General features: G+C 37.3%; 1 protein-coding gene across 6 annotated transcripts in view; it reads right to left on the reverse strand.

Annotated features, from left to right (window-relative positions):
- Positions 1-25937, reverse strand: part of LOC139143870 (collagen alpha-1(I) chain-like) — a 115544-nt gene that overhangs the window by 40169 nt on the left and 49438 nt on the right. For 2 of the 6 annotated variants that reach the window (XM_070714456.1, XM_070714454.1), the window contains exons 3-6: positions 7006-7556; positions 6125-6208; positions 4042-4146; positions 58-120 (exon numbers count right to left, since the gene is read on the reverse strand). In XM_070714456.1, coding sequence (XP_070570557.1) covers positions 58-120; positions 4042-4146; positions 6125-6208; positions 7006-7556 — 803 coding nt within the window. The remainder of the gene's footprint in view (positions 1-57; positions 121-4041; positions 4147-6124; positions 6209-7005; positions 7557-25937) is intronic. The other 4 variants (XM_070714459.1, XM_070714457.1, XM_070714455.1 and 1 more) reach the window with 3 other exon arrangements.

A 25937-nucleotide genomic window follows, 5' to 3' on the forward strand; every position in this document is an offset into this window, starting at 1 on the left:
ACAAAACATGTTGACATTATCTCCAAAATGAAGTCAGATTCACCATATTTTACTTACTGGTTTGAGTTCCACCATCTCGGTGGGTTCAATATCCATGTCATCCCCGCTGCCAGATATCTGCTGACAGAAAACACAGCCTGATGTTAGCATCCAGAAGAGCAGCACCACCACTGCCGCTGTTGGCCAGGCCATCGCTGACAACAGACTGGTTATAGTGGCCTGTTCACAATTGACAAAGGTCCGGTGATCTATGTAAACAGACAGTTCATGCACTAGCAGGCTACATGCAGTTATGTACTTTGACAATGGGCTAAATGGCAACATCGCCAAACCCTCTCTCGGGATTTCATCCCATTTTTTTTATAAATCGGGGACGTGCCAAATATTAACCCTTCTCCCCTTTACCTGCCAATTTGGTTTGATCCTACTATAGGCAAATATAGCAGGCAGACAACAACATTGGTGACTGAGGGTGAAAGGGTTAATATGGAGGGAGCATTTTGACAACTGCAATTACACAAAAGTAAAACACGCTCTTTACCATAATTCTTTTTCCAGTGTTCAACAATTAAAAATATCATTTTTTATGATTAAAACTTGTCAAAATGAAGTTAAAGTTGCAAGTCATCATTGCACAGACCCAATAGCGTTCTATAAGTCTTTATATTTGAAATTACGCCCCCAATATAATCTAGATGAACAGATTCCATTACACAAGGCATTTCTTTGGCCTGACAGAAATTCTTTTCAATCAACATTATTTAGTTACGAGAAATGTGAATAAAGATTATGCTACACATAGGCGCCCTCTGCAGTTTGAATTGTTCGTAGCTTAAATAATCAGATTATTCTAAGAATGACTTCCTCACAGAACATTATCATTCATGGGTCGATGAAATTGAAACTTGCAAAATCTCAGACGACATGCAAAACCAGTTCATGCGAAATGTTTTTAGCACCATGCAATAAATTTAATATATTAAGAATTGCAAAATGACTCGTTTGTCAAAAGTGCAGTGTGACAAATACCAAAACCAGCAGTAAACGACTGAAGTTAGTTACACTTGTCAATGTTACCATTCTTTACACTGTTAACAGAAGACATGCGAAAGTTACTTATTGTTTCATATATTTTTATTTTGTAGTATTTTTTGCTGTCTGACCAGTTTACCTAGATAGAAAGTTTACAAATATCACTCATAAATGACAGACCAAATACTTCAAATCTTAGGAAATTTTCATCAAAGCTTTTATTTTTCTGTTGTTCATCTTTGTGAAAACATGGAATATTATCTGTCTTCATTAAATATATATGTACGAGTCACCAAACATAGTAATACAGGATGAACAACTAAAAGCTTTCATTTTTTTCTTTTGTGAAAAAAAGATGTCTAGACGTTTCATGCAAGAATCATTCCTTGCGCAATGCCTTCCTATAATCTCTTTTGAAAGAACTGATATGTCTAAGTCTTCAGATACATATCAGCTTGTCTCATGCGGCACTTTGTCTACAACTATATGTGTTTGTTGCTTAAATCTGGGTTTTGAATTATACAGTACTTTGCAGCAGTTGATAGCAATGTAAGGCCTATTTCACTTAAAATACTCTATCATCTCAAAGCTCAATCCAGATTACATAGCATTTTCTCGCCTTTGAGCTCTGACAGTCTTTTTCACTTCATAATACTCAACCATCTTTGGATGAAATCTAGATTACATGACATTTTTTCGCCTTTGAGCTCTGACAGCCTTGAGTGGAAGCTGCTCTTTTGTATTTCATATAATAGAGGTAGTCAAGGTATGTCGAACAGCTATGATGCTTTTCGTCCATTCACTGAAGTTTTTTACAATGTAATGGGGTCATGGTGGGATGAAGCAATGGCTACTGAAAGCGGTCAGTTTCTCCGTGAACAACAACATGGAACCAAGTTCAATTCTTTCATTCGGTGAGAAGGTGAACACCTAAAAACAGGATGATAATAGCAGCTCTCTTGGGAAAAATGTACAGATTTCCATGCACTTGCAGTTAGCAAGGTTATCTGTCCAAATACTATAACACTGATCAGATCTGATGCTGTACATGCACCACTATGTGACTAAACTGATAAAGGTCCCTTTTCAGCCTTGAACCTGAATGATTATTGATCATGCACAATATGCATGACACAGTCGTTTATTCTTGAGCATACAAAATACCAGATATCACCTTCAACCCCTTCATCACCGTGGTTTGGCCCAAACGTATTGTTATCATTGGTGATTGAGGTCCTTTTTACTTGGAGTTGGGTAACAGGGTTACATGTAATATTGTTCATTTTCTGTTATGTTTGAGACACATTGAATGTGTTGAAGTTGAGGTTTGAAGACCCCTCTCTGAGAACGTCTCAAGTTTCTGACAAGTGTAACTATAACGAGCAATTATTGTATCATTGTGTATTGTATGACTATCAAATTTGTCTGAAGACTGCCGAATTATAAGACTTCAGTTTTCATGAAGTTTTGTGTATACCTCACCTACTACATTTTAATTTCACAAAAGCTCAGCATGGCACATTGTATGAGAATCTAAACTTGTCATTTAACCCGAAGAAAAAAAGAAAACAATGCACAAAAATATGCTGACTCAGCACATTTTGCATCCATCTACTAATTCACTCTTGACTGCCTGGTGGACTCCTTGACTTCACTGTAAAGTGTTATAATTTGAACAAGGAGACTTGAGATATTCACCGTGCAACACAGTCCCAGAAAATAATAATCGTGTATGCTTAGCAGAAAAGAAGCAATGAAAGGTAAAGTGGACAGTTTTGATAAAAAGTATTTGATAAAAGTTTATGGTTTATATTTGCATATGAAAGTGTGTGCTAATCTTGATTTTCTGTTCCATCATAAAAAAATATTATTACAATTAATAATGTCAAAATTTGAATGCTTATGTTGTTGATGTTTACATGGCTGGGAAACTGCATTTTATGCAAAAGTATTTGAAATACTACTAATTCACATACAACATCTATATTTTACAGGTGTTTGATGCCTTTCAGGTTGAAGACATGGTGTTAAAAGGGCAGCTTACTTACTAGCTTTGTCTAAAAGCAAATTGACCAACTTGATAAAAATTTCAATGGCAAACACAGGACTAACACCATGTAACTACTAATTTATGTCTACAAGTACTAATGCAAGAATCAGGGATTGACAGCTGCCCCTTTAAACATTTGATTTGTGGAACCAACTGGTGTATCATCAATTTTCTCATCACTATGCAACTTAGCCCATTAAAAGTTAACGTTAGAGTGGTCACAAACTACCATAAAAATCAAAGTAAGTTCTAAGACCATAAATACATAATTTAGTATGAAATTACTGTGTATTTCTCTAGAAATCACATTGACAATATTTTAGTCGCTGGACTGGTATGTGATACAAAGGCTGGATTTTCAGGAAAAACAGAAAACACCAGTTCTGGCTCAAGGAATCTTAATTCCATCATTAATAATCCGATATCAGTGGTATTTAGTGCAATATCAATGATGCATACACTCTATGCAAAAGTTTGCAAAAAAAAACTGACTTTTGTGTCAAGCAGATCCTGAAGGGTGCCCTCTAGAGTCTAAGCCGATCCAATTCAGTACGGACTCAACATTCTAGCTTTCACTCAAGACAATTTTATAGATTGGTATTTGGCTGACTTCAGGATATGTGAGAAACTCCTCAGTTTACTGTAAGATTTTAGAAACATTAAAGTAAAAGTTTGACAGTACGTATCACCTTTTTATCGCTGTTGACACCAAAAGCAAAGATTATCAACCTGTAGAGAAGTCTTTAGTAATCATAAAACTTATAAGTGAGTTATAATAATTTCCAACAGGAATATAGGTCTTGGTTACCGCTGGATGGCTAGGCCGTGAATTACTTTTAAAGCAAGTGTTGGCAAATGCATGCATTGAGTGAACATTAAAGACACTAGACAAATTTTACAATACTGAACAGCATAAATCTTGAGACTGCAGAGTTTGTAGGACCTTGGTTAAGAATTACCCATTGAGATGTATATGCTTGCTGTGTTGCTGTTATGAGAAAATCTGTGGTTTCCTCAGGGACTGAATCCTCATCGTCCCCTGATCCCGACTCTTCGCCTGAAGACTATAGAAGCAGTAGATGGAAGTGAAAGGTGAAAGGTGAAAGGTTAGTCAGTGATGGGGCGCGGTTGACCTTCAACCTCTGAACTCTTGTTTCAGGAGCTGATGCGAATGAAAAACAGGCAGCTTGGAATGAAATACACCGACTTGCATGTAAGGAACATGTAAAATAGACAAGGCAAGACTTGGAATGAATGAGGTATGATTTCTGAAAACTGACTTTCTTTTGATTGTAACACACACATACAGTATGGAAGTTAATACACATGTAAAATATGAAAAAAATGCTAGGAAAATGAAAAAAATAATATGAACAACACATTCATGTAGATGCAGCAAAATAATGACATAATTCTGAAAAAACAAAAATCAAAAAAAGCTGTTTGTAAGCTGGAGATGACTGGAACCTATTCCTTGGTCTTTGGCTTTGGGAATCCTAGATCCAAGACATGACAGGCCAGGATGTCTTGTAGGATAATTCAAAGTGAATGCCTCCTGGTAACTTTTTTTGTTTTGTGAGGATGAAGTAAACAAGATTATAAGGCTTACTGCACTAAACTTGAAAAAATAAGATTATTTTCTCCGTGATATCAACAGCTAAACAAAAAAGTTTTGAAATGTATTGCCGATCAGATGTTTAATCAATAAAATGTTATCCCGGACATGAATACAGCAGCAGAATAGTCATTCTAACTTATTATTCTGTTACATATATTATAGCCCAAAAATGGGACTATGTGCCTGGGGGTAGGTGACGATTTGCCCAACGTAAAGAGGGCAAATAGTCTCTTGCCTCTGACTGGGCTATAATGTTTTTATTACATTCCTCTCTGACATAAATTTTCTCTCCAAATTTTCTGATTTACGTACAAATGACAATAATCTGTTCAGAAAGTTTATCACATTTTTTTGCATAATTTTGTAAAAGAAGTATTTCCTAAGTAAAAGATGTAATTTGATCTTTTTTTAATCCTGAAGTTGTCAAGTTGAAAATAGTTCCAGTTCACTTTCACTCCAATGATGACTATGAGGCATGCAACGTCACCAACGAGTTACCATTATAAGTCCTATGGAGTGCGTGACATTCGATACACAAGGCATGTAATAAAGGACTATCCCTGTGGACATCTGCCAATCAGAGAGTTATCCTAACCCTAACACTAATACTAGTTCCTGACGTAATCATCCCTGATGTCATTCTAACTTATGGTTACTGCTACATGCCTCAGACTCAACATGTGACCAAATCTGACCAATCATGTTGAATATGTCTGGAAGGAATTGATTTGATGAAATTAAATCAATTTCTGTCCATTGTTATTGAACCACAGGGGTTTCAGAAAAACAAAATTTGTGACATCACAAACAAAGAATAATTTTGTCTTCAGAGAAAAACAGATTTCAAAACAAAAGAAGGGCAAAGCACCACATCCAATGGAGCTAATTATTCTTGATAAGAAAGTTGAAAAACCTCACAATATGCTATGTGCACATTGTTCATTGAAGATCTGAAGTACCAAAGAGAAATGCCATTCACTCAAAAATTTTCAAAAATGCAAAATACATAAAATATTCAAAACAGTATTAATGCATGCAGTCTCTCTCTCTCTCTCTCTCTCTCTCTCTCTCTCTCTCTCTCTCTCTCTCTCTCTCTCTCTCTCTCTCTCTCTCTCTCCCCCCACACACACACAACATATACACACATTAATTTATCATAGAAGTAACTCATCCTTTCATTGGGATTTGTTTAATTTTTGGTTCAGTATGAAAAATGACATTCAACCGAATACAATACCATGCTAGAAAGTTTGTAACTTTATGGATGCTAGAGGGCGCACTACAAAAAATTGATCATTTTTGACAGATGGGCATCAACAAAGCCCAGCACCCACAACACAGGTGTGAAGACACTTCAGTGAATTGACTGAAGTACTGTGAAAATGTATGAAAAGTTTTAATATTATGTTGAATTTGATGCTTACCTCTTCATCATTTAGGTTAGCGACTTCACAGTAAATGACTGCATCAGAAGGGTTGGATGAGATCTTCAGTTCTTGAATGCCACCCTGCAAAAATTCAACAGTGTGATGACAACATAAATACAAACAGTGCACACAGTATTGCTGCTTGAATGCACACCAATGGTTCCCTGAGACTGATCAAGGTCATCTGCCGCTCCAGGATTGTCACTAAAATGGAAACTTGAAAAGGTACAAGATTTTGAGAGCAAAATTATTGCCCCTTCTTTTAAAGTTGCTAGTTGATCTGATATCGACAACAGACTAGATACCGGTCTATCTTTTGGTTGCCTCAAAGTCATGTAAAACACAATAATTGCTTCAATAGATTTTCATGTTCAAGAAACAATCAATCAATCAATCAATCAGGACAGAGAATGGACTTGTACACGTTACATTTACAGCTGTCTTACAGACTTCAATGGGACACTAATACCAGGGATTCCCTTCTTTCAAACAGTTTAGCCTTGCAAGATCAGTTGTTGTGAACTATCTTGGATGTCTTTTACTAAATTTCACTGTATATGTACTCAGTAATATGACAATTTTTTATCAAAAAAATATTTGTCATTTCAAAAGATTATTATTCAATTAAGTTGAAGTAAATATGAAAAAAAGAAGTTTTGTTGAGGAAAACAAAAGACTTCATAATGTTTATCAAAGCAGTTTTCAAGTTTAAAGCAATGCATTTGGGAACATTGAATACAGGATTTATTTCAGGGTTCATTACCAGCACATGCAGGACAACCAGGCATTGTATACCAGGAAATAATTCAAGTTTCTCAGATTTTTGTGGGCTTTAATTAAGTTATCATGCTATGAATCCAAAATCAGGCCACACTTACGATATACTTGGCTGGAAATGCCGCTCCTGATCCAGAATTGCCCAACCTAATCGTATCCTGCCCTGAAAACGTGAGAGCTCCTACATTCCTTGTAAATGTTTGTTTGTCATATGGTGTATCGTCACAATCTAGATACAACGTGACAGTGTCGCCTTCCACAGTGATGGCAAACCTGACCCAACGCTTGTGAAAACTCGGCACAACGAAAGACGCGATTTCCTGCGTTGGGGTTCCTGGCAAATCCGTGTAGAGCAAGGAGATTTGCTGTTTTGCCTCTCCCGCGCTAGAGATGTTCACTCCCAGGTAAATAATGGACTGGAACGAATCAGTCACTACAAATACCGGCCCACCATCCTCGGTGCCCGGTCTAATAGTGGCTAGAATGGCAAAGTCACTGTAGAAGATCTCTGGCAATAAAACAGTGGCCAGTCTCCCAACGTTGGCATCTTGATTGAAATGAAAACCGGGGAAATCTCCTAATCCTTTTGTGAAAGTGATTGCTTCAGGCAAGGGAAATCCTATGACATCAAGGAGGTTTATCGTTTCAGCTTCTGTGAATCAAAGAAAAAATAATAACGATCAGACATGCTTTAGGTGACAGTCATTGTCTGTTGACAAGAATGAAATAAAATAAAATAGTAAAATAAATTAACGTGTGATAGGAATGGGAGTACATAGTATTAGATAACGCACAACAAGGCTAGGTAAGTATACCTCGCTGATAATGACTCGGTATCAGTTGATTTGCATTCTGAACAATGCCTTTAACACACTTTGCATGAGTGAATAACTTAATTTATGAAGTCCAGTATAAGATGGACAGCAAAGAGTCTTATATGTTACTTGTAGGAACTCTACAATCATCATGAAACTCGCTGTAAAATCACACGCTACTTGATCCAGAACATTCAGCATGTCAAGAAATAACTTCATCTTTCAAGGAGTGAGACAGCTGATTTCTGTCATAGGTTGTTTTGCTGGCAGTCACTGATTCATAAAGAATGGACTTGAGGACTCAAACAGATAGCAACCACTGCCAAATATATTACTTCATCCATCAAGTCTGGAAATTGATTTGAAAAATTGACACAGCTGGTGCATAATCTTAAAATAACCTTTCCTGTGGGAAATATGACATTCACTTTATATGATATGAGTACACTTCTTCTATACAACTTTTACAAGCATACAAGAAGGAACTGTTGATACAGCAAGTGACAGCAGCATTGGGCTGACTCAATGTTCACTAATTATCAGTGGCTTAGTGACAAACTGGCCATATTCCACACGAACATAAACTGTAATTTGTATCCCAGCAAGTACAAAGGCCTACTGATGGATGGTTTCAGTACAAGCTATAACTTAATATGTTGTTGTTTACTAGTTATGTGATTGTCTACCATTCCACAAAATGGAGAAAACATAAATTCTGAAACCTAACCACACTTTTGATTTTAGCATGAATGGTTAGATGAGTACGTATGGCTAGCTTTAGTCAAGCATGGAGTGTTTCATTTCACTTGTTAGCACATCAGAAATAAACTTTTTTTCCTAAACAAGTAGAGGTCATCTGACTTGGGGGTATGATGTTGTGAAATATGTTACCATTGCTCTTTGCAAGGAGATCAAATATATACCTCATGTGACGAATCTAATTTCTGTACATAGCTGGAACTGTTTTTGTCTTTTTTTGATACATCGAAACTCAGTTATGTATTGCATGAATGCCCCAAAAAACCAAAACATTCTAACAGTTGAAATTTAAATTTGTTGAGTTGTTATGCATGTTACTTTATGACAAATCAAAAGCTGAGAAATCTACAGTCACTAAGTTGAAGTTGTGATAATTTTGATATTTGAGAACTTTCTTGTTCACTCTCAACTTTTTCTTTGTTTTGTTGCCCTTTTTTGGTGTTGACTTGTTCACTTCAGATCTGTGCAGTCTTTTTTTCAAAGTTTCCTTTTGAGGTTTTTGATGAGCCTGTAAATGGGACTTGATTCCGTAGGATTTCAAAATAAACAAATGAATAAATAAATAAACAAGTAAATAAATTTGCATTGCACATGAAGACTGGTACAATGGTCAAGCAAAATCAGCTCAGTTGACACAATTATGGGCTAACCTCTTATTCTACTGTGCTTGACACTGAACAAAAGATGCTAGAAAATGTAGGCCTGTTAAAGAAGTACTCACTGGCCAAGCTACAGCACTGTTACTTTTGAAAGATACAGTTGTAAACTCTATGGAAACAAACCAACGCTAACATCTATAGAACAAGTAAGCTGAATCCTTTGATTTTAAAGACCGGCCTCCCTTCTAGTTTAGTTTGCTGTGCAATTACCCGTAACACACGTTCTACATGTAGGAGGTGTACATTGAGGAACAATAGGCCTGACCTTTGCAGTGAATTACAACAGGTTGCTACTTTGTCGCGCTGCCTCCCGTGAAGGCTCTCTGATACCTGATATTCTTTTGCTACATTAGAGCACTGAAAACTAGCGTAATCCGGCTCTCAGTGTGTCCGCTCTGATCTGTCAGCTCCTGCCTATTCACCGGTCTGTTTGGGTGCAAATGTACGGTGGGCTTGTTTCCTATGACAGTAGCCATGGTAACATAGTTGCAGGAAGTCAAACAGACTCGGTTTTCAGTGACTTAACATTATTTGGATCATTGATTCTGAAGTGCGGAAAGAGAAACCACAGACAGAGGAAAGAGGTGTTGGGGGGGGGGGATTTAATTGACTGTCTGAATTGTGAAGATTGCTGGTTTACTGGCATGATCAGGATTTGTAAAATACATAACATAAACCATTAACTCTTTCCTCATGCAATGGAAAGAGTGTTTTTATTGAGGCCATGGACAAGCAAATGTTGTTACACCCGTCTTTCATTTGGCTCATCTTCAGCATACTGGTCTCTGCTGTATACAGGTAGAATGTGCCTCAGGGAAAGATATTCGGATTCTCAAGCTTTTACAACACCAATACTCTTTTGGATTAAACCTTGTGCTGCTCATTTTGAAGCTTCTGGAATAAATTAAGTTTTTACTGGCTTAATTTTGTGAAAATCAGTAATTTTATTCGCCCTGATAGACACCGGGATGGTGGCCATTTTGAATTTAAAATATCATAGATATTGGGTAATTTGTTTCTCTATCACAAAAATTTGCACACTGATGGTTGAAAGTTTGTTTTAGGCAAGTTTTAGTAAAAGTTCAAGTCTTTAATTTTCCAGACGTGAACTACCATAAGTAGGCATACTAGTAATATCACCCAAGTTTCTCTGCCTTTATGTCATGATCTCAACCAAAGTTCACAATCACTGAACTTTAGACCCTTTCTTAAAGACATGGCTTTCAAAACTGTACATGAGTATTGTCACATACATGACCAATACATACTTCTATGACTGTTTTCAGACAATTAAATGGCTAACTCCTCAGGCACTGCAAGATAAATCAACAGAATGCTCCATTCTCAGCGTGTGTCTTTCACAGGGGCCAAGGTTCAGGAATAGACAAATATTGCAGTCTGGGTTATTTACTACTTTAGATTACTTCAGAAGTATATTTAGACTGCGGAAATGACTTCAGACTAGACAGACACCTTGATAATTTGCTGCTCAGTGTAGAGGCAGTTTAAGTTTACAGACAAATAGTGATAAAAATAAACATATTAGTCGTTAATTGGAAAGCACTGCTGTGAGCATGACCAAGTACTTGCAAGCACAAAGTATCACAAACGAATGTCAACTGCACACGAGTTGCACATACCAGTAATACCAGACTAAATGAATTGTCACCTCACGGAGGGCGCCCTCTAGGGTTGAGTTTATTTTTTCTTGTGTCTTCTTTTGACCCAGACCAAAAAAGTTAGGCCAGCTTCTGTGTCAACATGTACAATAATAAACAAAGGTGTAGCTGCAAATGTCAGAACGTGACTCATATCCCAGACAGACTGATTTGCACCAAGGTGACCTATTTGTCTGTAGACGAGCTACTATACTTTGCCCTCTGCATGCCCTATGCCCTGGGCTGAGTCCTTGTCTTGTATGCTACTTGACATAAATGTTACAATGCTGCTTTGCATTCACATAATTGCATACCAATTCTCCTATAAATGGCATTATTGTGAAACTCAAGTCACACACAACTTTCTTCATTTTAAATATCCTCTTGCTTTTTGATTTCCAAAACACTGTGGGATAACTTTTGAACAAACATATAGGAAATGAGCATTCTGACAAACTTTGTGATTTGCATATGAAAAAGCACTTTCTGAAGTGCATTCTTCCCGTCATATGCACATACAAAATTAATTATAAAAGTTAAGTTTGTGGATAACATCCATATATCTTGGTAAGATTAATCTCTTGTATGTACGTCCCCTCCTGGAACTGGAAATATAGGAAAACATATAATCAGCTTCTCCTGCTTCATATTTGGATATTTTGTAGAGTTTGACATCAACGGTCACCTTTGTACTGGACAGACGTGTATACCGGTACAGTTGGCGACACCAGTAGCATATACCTCCCAACAGCATTAGCATTTCAAAGTTTGATCTACAATAGACATATGACCTTTTTCTGAATGAATGTTACTTTTTTTAGTACAGGCAGCGTGCGCTTGGAAATACTAATCAAAACAAGCATTTTGCACTTAGATATATTTACTGTACTACAGACAGAAATGAACAAGCTGATGGTTTGTTACTATACACTGACAGGGACATCCTGCCATATTATGGTACACAGATAACATGTATTTAACTTTAAAGAACGAAATTAGTGCAGTTTCATCACCACTACAACACGCATTTCACTATCTGTGTTTCTGTTGTACATATATATACGTGTGTGAGAGAAAGCTGAAATCCCTACAAGAATTTCCCTGTTGAAATATTACCCTATGAGTGCAGATATAATAAACAGCAGATTTCCTCCTAGGATCACCACCCATCATGGCTCAGAATTACAACTTGAAAAAATATATCATACATTCAACTTTGCCTCCAAATCATGATGAAATCTCCCTTGCTGCTGACTGAGTACTTGTGCCATCTCACGTTTATACATTTGTAATGATGAGTAGAATGTCCTGATTTTGAAAGGCCAGTGACAATGAGCCAATAAATTTCATTGTAAGAAGTTATGTACTGTAATGTTACTTATGCACGCTTTCCCCTTTATAACAAAGGAATCACATGTAGGTATGCTAGAAGTTCCAAAGCCAAGTATCTATGTTCCTTGACCTTGGCAGAGAGTATGGTTGTTTTCCACACTGATTTCCACAGATCTACTACTGGACTTAATATGAGGACAGGTGTTCGTAAAAACATCTTTCCTCACCAGGAGATCAAAACTCAAGTTTACTTTTCATCCCTACGCCATATGGCCTTCATATACTTCTTTCCAAAATGCTCTCCTATGGGGAGGAAAAACACTCCACACACATGAAGGAAAGACCGATTTTGTTTGCTAATATCAACTATTGTGACAAATAATCTCCACTAAAAGACTAAACTCAGATACTGATGTATAAAACAGGACCACCTACATGGAGTAGCTGACAGATCAAACCCCTTTGGAATTCCTTTTCATTTCATTTTGATACCTCAACTGTTTTACAGCGTGGTGCTACAGTTTTTGGGCCGGGTAGCTTGTAGCTGCAAGGATTATTGAACATGCTACCAGCTTTACAATACCCGTCTCCCAAGTTTTCTTTTATGAAAGAATTCAGCCTAGAAACCACAATCACATAAGTGGCGAAATCTGATAGGGTAGCCTGTAAGGTAAACCAGGTCATTTGCTTTGCCAGCATTCATTTCATCACTTGGAAGGAAACAACCTATACAATTGACAAACGTACAAGTTCTGGTCAGGACTATGATTTATTAATTTTTATGAAATATGAAAAGAAAACAGAGAATCAAAGATATGATAATCTCTCTCACTCTCATATACCTATATATATAATTAAAGGGTCAGAAATGTTAACTTTTGATAATTTTTTCACCATTTTTTTTTTGAATGTCAACCATAATTCCTTGTTTTACTCCCCAGAGCATGTTGATATAACACAGTATTCAGCTTGTCAACTCTGCCTGTACATGTGTAAACTGCATTGTTATTGTTGTAAGGTGATTTCTGGTCCGGACTAGAATTCAAATGTAAGCAATAACAATGCATTTTACACATCTAGACTCTAAGTTGACAAGCTATAAAATACTGTAGTGGGTGTTTCCACATTCTTTGGGGAGAAGAATAAGAATTTGCATACAAAATAAGAATATGGAAAAAATCATCAAAAGTTAACATTACTTGCCCGTGATGCAAAAAGCACACAAATTCAAATAGGCGACTTTCCATTTTGTTTGTAAGAAGCACTGTGATTTCAGCAAATGGCATGGCTTGTTTTTGCGTACGTAAAATCATGTTACTGTTATACAGTAGTACACTATGGCGGTCATAAACACAAAAGGTCTTCGAAACCAGTGACCCACTTGGTCTGTGTGTAAGTGTTTAAAATACCAGTGACTGAATCCAAAGGTGACCCAGTATGAACAAATGGACAGGCAGGCCATACAGACTGTCTATGTTTAAAGAGTGTGATCACCCCAATGAGACAGACAAGAATTCCTTCACACTTTAACTTTATACAATCTAAATATAGGCACTCATTTGCTATCACGGATGTGCATATATGTCACAAAGGCGACTGAATACCTGTAGTTGTTCACATTCTAACACTTGGTCTAACTTCCAACATGTATGATGTAGAGACTTAATCATTAAATAGTTTGAGTCAGTGGCAGGAGACTAATTTCTGACATGTAGAAACTCAATCTTAGTCTGAGTCAATGGCTGAGGGCTTACAAATAACCAGAAAATGTGAAATAATTGGGCACACAAGTGTTTATTTTCTTATCGATGTTCGTTTGCCTTATGTAATTTGCCTTGCAGGAGAGACTAGAATTGCCCAGGCACACTGATACACTTTTGTGTCAGGCCAAGACATGAGGTATCTATCTTTTTAGAAGTTTACACTAACGTATTAGTGCATGAATATACAATCAATTTTCATGAAGAGCGTAACATAGACTTTTTTTTTGCTTTTATTTCCATCATTCAATGGATGAGAAGCCATATATAGGATGAGGTACCCATGACCCACTACTAAACCAATTGAGCCATAAGGATTGAAGTGCATTGTTCAATGTGTGAAGTGCGTTGCTCAATGGCACAACACCATGTTTTGAGTCTTGAACTCTCCATCCCCTGGTAGTGAGTCCACTTTTTCTGGCCTCATCTGGAGCTGGAACTCTCCATCCTTTAAGTCTAGTACATGTAACCTGCTGGGACATGATGCCTCCAGATTTTTTCTACTGCACAAAATCCCTGATTCAGACCTACGTACTCTGGCAATCAATAAGCTAGTGCAAGGAATGAATTTTTCCAGATGCATCGAAATGCCCAAAATTTCTTGTAACCAAAGTCACAATAGCCACACCCTGCTTCGAAGATGTTAAATACATCTCTACAAAGTACAGACAGTACATAGTACAGACTTCACATCAGACTCTGGAGTGGATACAAAGAGTATTGAAAATGATTAATTTACACCCACTTACTGTATCTGACTGCACCAGTTTGTTCACTTTATTGGGTAATTTATTGATCATTGTGTTCATTAGGATTGCCAAGTCTGGCCCCTCTTTCCTGACTTGAAAGAAATTCATGTATCTAGAATAAATACTCTCTAATGTTTGTCAATACCAGTAGCTAAATGAAAGATGAGCTAGCACTCAAAGCATTTCTACACAAGATATCAAGTGCCTGGATGGTATGGTTGAACCTGTCTATGTCATCATCCAAGTCATAAAAGTTTACAACTTGACCTCTGACCTCTGGGTACACTGTGACTGGCAAAACCTCACTTTGACCTTGACAGAGCCCGGGAAGTTCCTACTGCTGTTGATACTGACAGCAGCCTTCCATAGATTTATTAGCCTAATTGCCAATTTATCTGTCACCCAGTCTTATAAATTGAACTTCTGGATTTGTTTTTCTAGGTGCTTGGATATGACTGGAATCCTGGCAATGTGACTTGTATCAGCAGATCATAATGGTTCACACTACATCATGTGAAAACAAAAACAAACAGGGAAATAATGAACTATGCCATGAAAAATATCACATTTTACATTGCCAAGTTGTTCTTAATAGATCAGTGAAACTTACTGAGCAAACAAACAAAATTTGAAATAGAAACAAACCTTCAACCGGGCAAAACTCATTCTCACGAGACAGAACTTTTTTCCTCTCCACGAACCTACGAAAAATTCACAGTACAACGATGCAGCTGTTGCCGTATAAAGTGGCCTGTGGTTTATGACAACAGGTAAAAGTAAAGCTTTTTCAAACTCTATTATTAATATTTCTTTATTTATCATGGCATATCGGTGTTTGCACCTTGGTTTCAGACTCTGTGTAAATTTTTGTGGAGTCTAGTAGTGACAAGATACAAAAGAATGATACACATACATGTACGAAAAATATTATGATTCTATAACATCGGTGTAATAATTGCACCACAAAGTGTACCCTATGAGCTTGTGATGTCCAAGAGTTTTACTCAAGAACTGTCTCCTTAAAACATGGCAATTTTTACAGTTTAGGCTTCATTACTACAAATTCCATAACTGACTGAAAGAAGTAGAGTTCACTGTGGTATATACAGAGTGCAAATTGCATTATTTCTCACGACAGATTTCTCAATCTAAAGCTACAGTTCAATCTTCAAAGACAAAGCCTCACAGGAAATGAGTGTCTGTTCATTGAATAATCTATTTGGAACATGAAAGCTATTTGAAATTACGTCTGTGGCAAATCAAGTTTCTACACAGGTGATTGAATTTCCAATTTCACAAAAGGAATGTGATTAGAAAGAGAAGTAGGTCAATTCTGAAATCAAAATAACTCAGTGTGTGTATTGCTTTCTTTTCACCGACTGTAATTGAAGGTTATTTTGTTTTCAGCTGCAAACGAATTCCAAGCAAAGCAGTATTATTTTGGTATTCAAGCAGCTATCTGCAGCAAGAGAAATTGTACGCATGTAGTACCTGGTGTGTACGTTTTCCACATCTTTGAAATCATTCTTCTGTTTTTCTCATCACTGAAGTTCAAAACCTCGTTGTTCACAAAACCAATGTACATTCTGACATTGCTGTGTGCCACTCGATGGGAAAATACTAGTTTTCATCCACAGTGGATGTGTTCTGGAAAGGCCGCTGTGAAATAAATTCCCAATGTCCCACATAAAACACTAAACTGAAGTAGGGAAGAGCAAATGGATACACCATGCCAGGAAGCTTCTTTACCCATTTCCCACACGAAAACTGTCCCTGTGATGAGACGAGCCTCTTTGGAAATCATTTTGATGCAACTTCACAGAAGACCCTCAGGATACTGGTCAGTAGAGGCATTGTTTGAAGGTATGAGGAAAGGGCTTGAGACAGTAAAACCCCATGTGAACTTCACACACAGGTCTGGGAAAACAGTTAGCATCCAAAGAGAGGTCTAATTCAGGTCGGTAATTTGATGTATAGGTTATCTAGGAAGTTTTATTAGGTACTGTCCACAGTCCCCACCACAGCCAGATATTGCACGTCTTTCATGAAATTTATGAAAACGCTACACATGGTAGTCATGCTTGTTGATCAATGTGTCTCCCTAAAATAACAGGGTTCACGTTTAACTTGAAACTCCTCTGTAAATTTGGATATTAAAATATTTTTTCAAAACACTTAAACACATCAAATTCTAAACGTGTGCTTGATAGATTAGGAGAAAAAAGTACCCATCCGTCATAGGGGTTGGCATGGAAAGACAAGAAAAGACTCATTTTGAGCCCTTGAGTGACTATTTCAATTTCACTGTTCCATTTAATACAACCAAATAATACCAAGCTAAGAGCTGTAACAAGCATAATATACTGCAGCACAGAGCACTTGTCATCAATTTTAACCCTTTCACCACCATGGTTTGTCCCAATTCCATTGTTTTCTATGGTAAAGTTGGACCTGTATACAGGGAACTGGGGGATGAAAGGGTTAAAGCAATCTAGTAAGAAGTTGCTGAGACTAATTTCCACAATCCACACCACGGCAAGTGAGAACCTGTGTCCAACTTCTGTACACTACACTATAAAAGTGCTGATGTATCTGAAATGGGGCCTACAGTAAATGTGTTGCATTCATGGCGTCAGACAATTACCCTGGCCAGGGTCAGACTAGACTATGCAATGGCCACTGGCCAAGATTTGTAATTTATATAGGCCAGTGTTCATGCAGATCAGCTATTCAACCATGGGGGTTACGGTGTCTTGTGTGAATCAGTGGTCCATGGATGGCAAAGATCAATTACCTGTCTGAAGTTTTCCTTTTTTTTTTCAAGGTAGGTTTATCAATGATGAGTCTTGGAGTGAGCAAGGGGTGCATGCCCTCATCTTTCATATAGCTTGTATGGTAAAGCTTCACAATTACTCTATCCCACATGTAGGTCTATGCATACACAGATGATAACAGTGTTTTTAGGAGACAAAAGTAACCAGTTACAACTTTCTTTGCAACATCTGTGTCATTATGACACTTGTTTTTAAATTCTTGCAAATAAAAGATTTATTGGGGCATATGTCTGTGGTGTATTACATTATGTCCCTGGCTCCCAATTTACATGTACAACTCAATTCATGCAAAATGGCCAATTTGATAGCTTCTTTAAATGTCTTGATCTCAATGAAAACTGATTTTATTACCCTACAGTTGTTCAGAATTGTATAAAGATCACGGTTATTACATCTTACCAATTCATTTGACAAATGCACCTAAATGTTACATAAATTTAAAGAATCGATAAAAGAGAGACATAACACTGGTTCACAACATTGGTTTCATTTCAAAGTCCCTGTAAACCGTGCTCCATAATCACCATTGATAACAATAGGTTTGAGCCAAACTACAGTGGCAAATAGCTTGTATGTGTTCATTGGTAGCTCATTTCTTTTTACTTTTGATAACTTCCCTCACCTTCTTGACCACTGAGTCTTGACAAAGCGATGGAAAGAAGTTTCTGAATAGAATGAAAATCACAGATGCACATAATGATGAAGGACACGTACACTTTAATTCACAGGCATCAGTGAGATCGCTCATAAACATACACGCACTAAGGGTCTGTCAAATTTAGGGCCCTTTTCTTTTGACAGTCACAGAGTCTGTTTTTAATGTTTTGAACTTTCAATCCATAGGGGAATACTAAACCACAGTTTTTCCCTAGTGACTGTTTAAACTGACAATTTAGTAGAGATGGTGACCTATTTTGAAGATCAGTGGTACTCAGAAGACTTCTGTCAAAATGTGAGTTGACTAGTGTAAATCATTTCCGAAAAATTCAACTTGGAATTTTCACATGGTCAACTTCAGGTTTACGTGCAAACCTGGGATGCCTCTTTTGACCTGGCTTTGGCATTCCACATCCGTCATCATCAAAACTTTCCCATAATGACCGCACTGCTAGATCATTTAGCCGCTTTTAATAGGTACCAGACCACTGATCTACATTGACAACACTGCATGAGGAGTACAGCAGAATTTTTACCATCATTCAAACTCTCCTCTGTTCAGTAAACTTACCAAACTTCCATTTAATCTTTCACCTCTGGTTCCCTCTTTTCAGGTCTACACTCACCATTGACGACAATAGGTTTGGGACAAACCAAAGTGGTGAAAAGATTACTGTAAGAAGTTGTTCACATTTGCTGCAGTAAGTCCCAGGAACAAACCCAGCTGTTTTTCATTTCCATTATAAGAGTTTATACCATCAAAAATTTCAGTTTTACATGGCCAGTCTTAATTGTCAAGGATGGATAAGCAACAAACCACCACAGTAAGCTCTAACCGCAGCTGTGGAAAATCAACGATACAAGCTGACCTACTTGTAATACCAGACTCCACTCCAACGATTTATCACATTTGAGTTCAGTCATAATATGAGGATATGGCTGTATTTATTTAAACCAAATGGGTTACATATGTACAAATGCCAGTTAAGCCTTATGATCCAGTCACACGTTTCAGAGTATGAACCTTGGGCTGGTGGTTTGAGTTTGCGAAGCTTGACTCCCGCAAATGATTTTGCGCAATTGCTTGTATCTGTGTCTATACAAAAGACTGCATGTCTACTTGAAACGCTACACTCAGAAACTACATGTTCCTTGTATAATGTTAATACAGCGTCAGGTTTGAGTAGAGCAGAAATCTAATAGATGGTTAAAACTGTCACCACTGGAATTTACAGAGCATGAGAAGTCTGATGACTTGGTTTTGATAGACAGAATTTTTTTCTTTCCTTCACAACTTCTACAGAACATCTCTCATATTTCCCAACAGATCATTTCTCTACACAAGTTCACATTCAGGTACATCGCTAATCACAGTCCTTCTGTGAGCAAATGAAAAAGTCTTTTAATAATGTAATAATGATTTGAAGCATTCGAAATCAGATAAATGTTTATGTTTACATTGCCTAAAAAGGAATTTCATCTATACACATACTTGACTACTTGCACAGTGGACACTAATGAACTCTGTCATAGTGTAAAGTTACAGTATATTGCATTTCAAGACTGTCACGTAAATTATACTTGTATCCACTAATCATCAAACAATGCCTTAATTACCTAAACGGCTATAATTGCAAACGTTAATTAACACATAGTATTTACTTGAAAACAGCTTTTGTGACCTGAGTGCTAATTGTTTTTCCGAAGAGAAAAAGTCAGAGAAAACTATACCATTTTGAATTTGATCAGGAATAACTTTATACAAATTTATTTCAAAGTCTCAAAGAAATACACATACGCTGTCATGGCTAATGTTTATCTACAGCAAACAATAGAACAGAGATCATCTTTCTGACCTGCTACTATAACTTTCCACTTGGAGCGCCATAGTGGTGCTTTTCACTTGTAACTCAACACAAACCACATCCAAGCAAAAACACATCAATTCTCTTTTAACAGTAGAGTCCTCATCACCTCATTAAACTCTCCTACACAATCCATGGCGACGTCTGGCACGCACTTGAACTTTTCAGTAAGTTTACATAGCTCTATAGCAACAAAAGATGGAACTCAGTCTTTCAGTATACCATGGGTGTTTGTTTCATGATCAATTTAGTATATGGCATACTCATATGAAGAGCTGCTGATCTTTCAAAACCAAGATTGAAACACATTTTGTAATTTTTGCATGTTGTACTCTAGTTATCATTAATAGTAAATTACAATCTTATTGATAGAAATTGATAGTATCTCTATCAAGTGATAGTAAACTCAAAACATATTCCAAAAACTTTCTATACACTGGCACATTATATGTAAGCAATACATCCAAGTTTACCGACAAAAAGACAGTAAAAACACACTTTGTCGGATTAAAATGGTGGTGCATTGGTGACTCCACAGAAACAGACCACTATCTGTGTCTCCCAAAAGTCTACCTCACAAGGGTCTGAGAATACATTCCATGGCTCGCGTTGCTAGAATTCATAATGGGTAGTCTGTTCTACGGTAAGCAAGCATAAGAACATTAGTCAATATAGCCCTCTACCTCAGCCACCATTGTGGAAACAGAATGAGCAGCTCTGATATCGCATTGCTCTGACCACAACCAGCACCTCTGTTCTCACTTGCACGGGCATGACCGTCTCAACCTGTCGGGGTCAGCAGCTCTAAACAGCGGTTGCTCTGGTTAATTTCAGAGCTAATGAGTTTTTTAACCACACATCCTAAAAGAGCTTGCCCCTCTTCTCTACTTCTGTTTCATTCCTCTTCAATGATACATGTATGCCCACAATGTTGGCGCATGCAGCAAGACTGAACATGACAGCCCCTTGAAATATGTCTTTTGTATCAACAGATTTGACTCGCTAGACTTCTTTCCTTCCGTCTCCCCGCGGGTAATGTACTGTATTGAAAGGGTAGCTTGACACTGGCACTGCTTCCCTTAAGCAAGATGCAAAGTACATGTCCATATACTGACTAAAGACTTAATTTTCCTCCTTTTATTGAATTTCATTTATATCAACTTGCAGATTTTAAGAAATTACTGAATTCATATTGTGGTCATTATGCACTGTACATCAATAAAAATGTGAGATATGCATACCAGGGGGTATTACCTTTTGGCTTCTATTTTCTACCACAAGTTGGTAGAAAACAGTTTCATGCAGGTCAAACTTCCATGATAAAATAGTACAAGTATTGATATTGTAACCTTATGACATGCAGGTATGTATCATAATCAATATCTCAACATTTGCCACCTTTGTTTTGCACCATAGGACTGCCGATGAATATCTTTCAATAATGATAGTCTTGCCAAGGCCAAGATGAATATAACTGCAGCTTTGAACTACAGAATTTCAAATACCTTATGCCACGGCCGGGCAAGCTGCAAGGTCACTTACACTGAACCTGCCAGTAAAATCTAAACCAGCAAAACGATATTAACCCTTTGAGTGCCATAATTTTTTCCCGCCAAAAATTTGTACAACATTTCAGTAGTTTTTGCGAATTTTTCTGTAATTTTCTTGATAATTTTGGACCGAATAGACAATTTATTTCAATTGCTACAGTTTGTTATCAAAATTTTTGCAAAAATCTGGAAAAAATTTACTGGAGTATATTTCATAAAGATGACAAAAATTAACTTTGGCGCTCAAGGAGGTTAAGTCCAGTCATGCAATTATCCATGAGGAGAAGGCCAGAAGTTACACTACACTACTGGCCTGATGGTAGGGAGTTCACAACTGCATTCTCGTAATTCCTCAGATAGGCACGTCAGTTTATACTGGGAGAACTTGATAGTTTTTTCCGTCATGTCGAGGGAAGCTCAATCTCGTTGTGTCTGGATAAGCGCTGGTATGATGTCTTCCACACCTACATCTAGCTGCTTAGAGGAGAGCTCTCCCATGAAACCTTTCACTTTTGCATTGATAAAATGGAATTTGAAACACAATCCCCTGGTAAAATAGAATGCACAACACCATCTAACACATGCGGCATCTGTCTGGAATGAATGCACAGCCAGAAAGAATTTGTAGACTAAATTCTGAACAAGACTATACATTTCTGTGTTTACTCCCGTGTTGAGCTCATTTAACCACAAAATATCAACATAATTGACCCTTCAAACGATCCTTTCCCTGCTGCAACTATTGAAACTGTACGTATGTGTATAGTTTTCACTTTTCTTATACTGTATCAACACATTGATAATATTCGGGTAATACTATCACAGTTGCATACTGCACCTGTCATCAATCTACAGCATTAGAATTTAGAGACGTGTAAACCATACTCTTTCTGTTACAAAGCACAATTTTCAAAGAATCATTCCTACATATTTAGGGGTGGACCATTTCATATCGGGATGGGGGGGTCCTGGAAGATCGATAAGGTAGCATTATTTTTTTGTATCTGATCCATTCTACATTATTTTTTTCCTACCTTCCCACCTTTTTTTGTCAAGCCTTCTCTAGCTGATTTTTTTTCATTGACATTTGCTGAGAATCTTTTTTTTTCAAAAATCATCCAGGACCCCCTACCCTCAGGATAAAGAATGGTCTACCCTTTAGTTGAGAAAATGCATGACTTTGCATACATGAACATTCTCCCTTGACAATAAGTCACAACAAGTAGATTGGATACTCATGCTCATCAATGCATTTTGCATTAATTATTCAAGAAACAATGTATTTGATTAACTTTTTGAATCATACGATATTTGAAAGCTGAACTTTTTTAATTTGATGTTTTGCTCAATGTTAAGAAAATTATTCAGACGGCAACTGCTCAGCTCTGACCAGATTTTCACACATTTACCAGGTTACTGTAGTTCACAGTATCTGTATTGTTACAACTGCTATATTCTGTATCATAGAATGACTTTCCTGGGGTAACCAGATCACTATTACCTCTGCTCCACAGAACTTCATGTACATGTATGTTGTTTTCATCAAACAACATGTGCTGATGCACAGGTGCAGACACTGAAATACCAAAAGTGGGTGGTACACTGTATAGAACAGAGTTCTGAAAATTGGAAACCCTAAAATGGACCTGTTCTGGAATTCTGAGTGACTTCCGGTGCCACAGCTGAAAGTCTCTCTAGAGGAACGTGCCAGTGTTGTAAAGATGGGGTAGAATGCAGGAAGGCTGCATGCCAAGATGCTGTGTGTTGGCAAATGGAATTTCATGAACAACACAACATTCAAAATTCACACTGCATTTAGTCTTACAAGAGGCATGCTGTGTGCCATGATCTTTACTTAATTTTGCACAAGTCTGGTGGACCACAAAAAGAAAGCACAAATAAACTAATCTGTAATCCTCAGCAGGAATAATATTCGACATGTGCGAGAAACTATCAGAGAAATTACAAGATTTCACATGATTACTCTTGGTCATACAAACTGACAGACTTTTATCTTTACATTCTTTTCCAAATACATTTGTTTACTGAGTTTAACTTCATAATTCTGGTAAAACACTAAATTTTGACTAAACCAGGCATCATGTGAGTCTGTTTGAAACAAGTTTTCGCCTAAGCATGATGTTGTCATGCTGCAGTTATGTTATTTAAGTCTGTAAACGTTTGTAGAACTTCTACCCTGCAATCAAGGTTAGTTTTATGTTCAAACCAAGAAATGAACTTTGACAAAAGCCCTATTTAAGAAAAAAAAAATTGCTGAAAAAAGTCGACAACGACACGTATGCATATCAGTGGTGATGTACATGTATGTTTCTTTCATTTACAGTTTATTCACACACCATAATGTGCACAGGCACATGTTGGAGTACATAACCTCTTAAAAACACTTGTTTATCTCATTCATTCACGCTTTTATCCATCAAATGTGCATGTTTTATGTCCATTTTTATGGTTTGTGTCAAGTTACGTCGCTGTTCATCGTTGTTCTACACTTATGCTGCTGTTGTAAAATCTAACGTGTTCCATACCTTTCTGTACAGATAAATTTAAGTCACGCTTAATATATTGCTAGTACAGAAACAAAACAGAACTTAAATGGTAAACTGTAGAACTAGAGATATCTGCATTCGGCATCAGTTGAAGTGAAATTTAACCCAGATAATGCGACACTGAGCCACAACAAGTACTTGTACATACATGTAATTACGCAATCGTTGAAACACGCCATTCGTCTGTGAAGTAGCTGTTATAGATCAACAGTCACTAACCGTTTTTCGCCTATTTCCAAAATGTCATGAGAAAATGGGAGAGGGCTGTTATTTTCTTTTTTCTAATGAGGGTTTTGATTTGTTTTTGGAGAACAGACATACTACAAGATGTAACGATGTGCAGTTTGGTGACAACAAGGAATTTGTAACACTCTTTGGGAAGTACAATGTACACCCCCTTCAAGCATAAAGCAAAGGCCTTGGTCAAATATATGAAGCCCTAGTCAAATTTGCAGACCAAATGTTTAGCATACGATTGAGATCAAAGTACACACAGAGACAGGAACTTACAAAGGGCCTAGTTCCACCCAATGTACATGTAATTGTGTATCTCACATGCCGTTTCCTAAGCCTGCACTCTTTCCTACTTTGTGGTGACTTTTGTGGTGGGGATGTGAAAATTCAGCCTCCGTTCACCTCTGTACATTTAATCTGCAGTCGTCTGGCTTGTTTCAATAACTGTAGTGATCAAGAAGTAAGTTTGCATAAATTTGAATCGGCCAATGTACCTCAGTAATTGCCAAAACACAAGCACCAAAATACTAGATCTCAATTCAATAGGTCCTCATAGGACAGATCTAGTAAATGCTATTAGCCAAATATTCAATAAAGAATAATTTGGATAGATCATGTATACCTCCACCAAAGGATACACACACACAAATGCACTATATCTCTTCCCACACCCACCCCTCTCTCTCTCTATAGCCCCCTCTCATTCACAAGTTCCTTTCATATAGTTATTGTGTACCTGCATTTACCCACCCAAGGTTGATTGCCCAGCAGGTACAACTTTAACAGAGGTATGACGAGGCGATGAAGTGTTCACAACTCATTGAAGTGGTAATACCTGGTATAACCTCACACATTAGACTCAGCTAGTCCGATAACCATTGAACTCTTTGCATAACCAAACAGAACCTTGTGTTGTACAAATTGACTGAACTCTAATCAAGTGTTTTTGTCTGTAAAACTTGTTTAATAACAGAACTTCTTGGGTGGCAACACAACTTTCAGAACACAATTTGCTTTTTCGTGCACCAGTGCTTCATTTTTGTACTTAACTTCTCTGTTTGCAGTATACATGTACAGTATGTGTCATCAGAGCAAAATAATTTTTTGGGGGGACAGTTTTTCCAAACCAGAGGGAAACCTGATGAGAAGTAACAGTTTCCATTAATGAGCTAAACTTTTTTTTCCCCCTTCGAAACCAGAAGAGGCAAAAGTTGTACCTGTTGAGGTATCATATCGCCAAGGGATTCTGCTTTTGCTCTTTTTCTTTGAATTCTTCCCCCACTGACAGCCACTACACACAATACTTCTAACTTGAAGTTTGCCCCCCTCGATCTGTCAGGTTCCCAGTCAGCATAATTCAGTGGCTATATGATGTCAGAATTCAACTTTAGAGATGCCTCCTTGCATATTGGCCATACCCCTGTATCCTAACTGTTCAAGGTAAATCCTTAGAATCCATCAAGTAAACACCTTCTTCAGGTGAATTAGCACGGCCGATTTCTAGTTTTAATAGTTTACTTGTACACTTGCCTGTTGGCTAATCAACAGCCACCAACCTTGGCGCTTCTTTCAGAGCAGGAGAAGAACTCAATGA

Source organism: Ptychodera flava, chromosome 11 (genome assembly GCF_041260155.1).
Source record: "Ptychodera flava strain L36383 chromosome 11, AS_Pfla_20210202, whole genome shotgun sequence".
NCBI lineage: Eukaryota > Metazoa > Hemichordata > Enteropneusta > Ptychoderidae > Ptychodera > Ptychodera flava.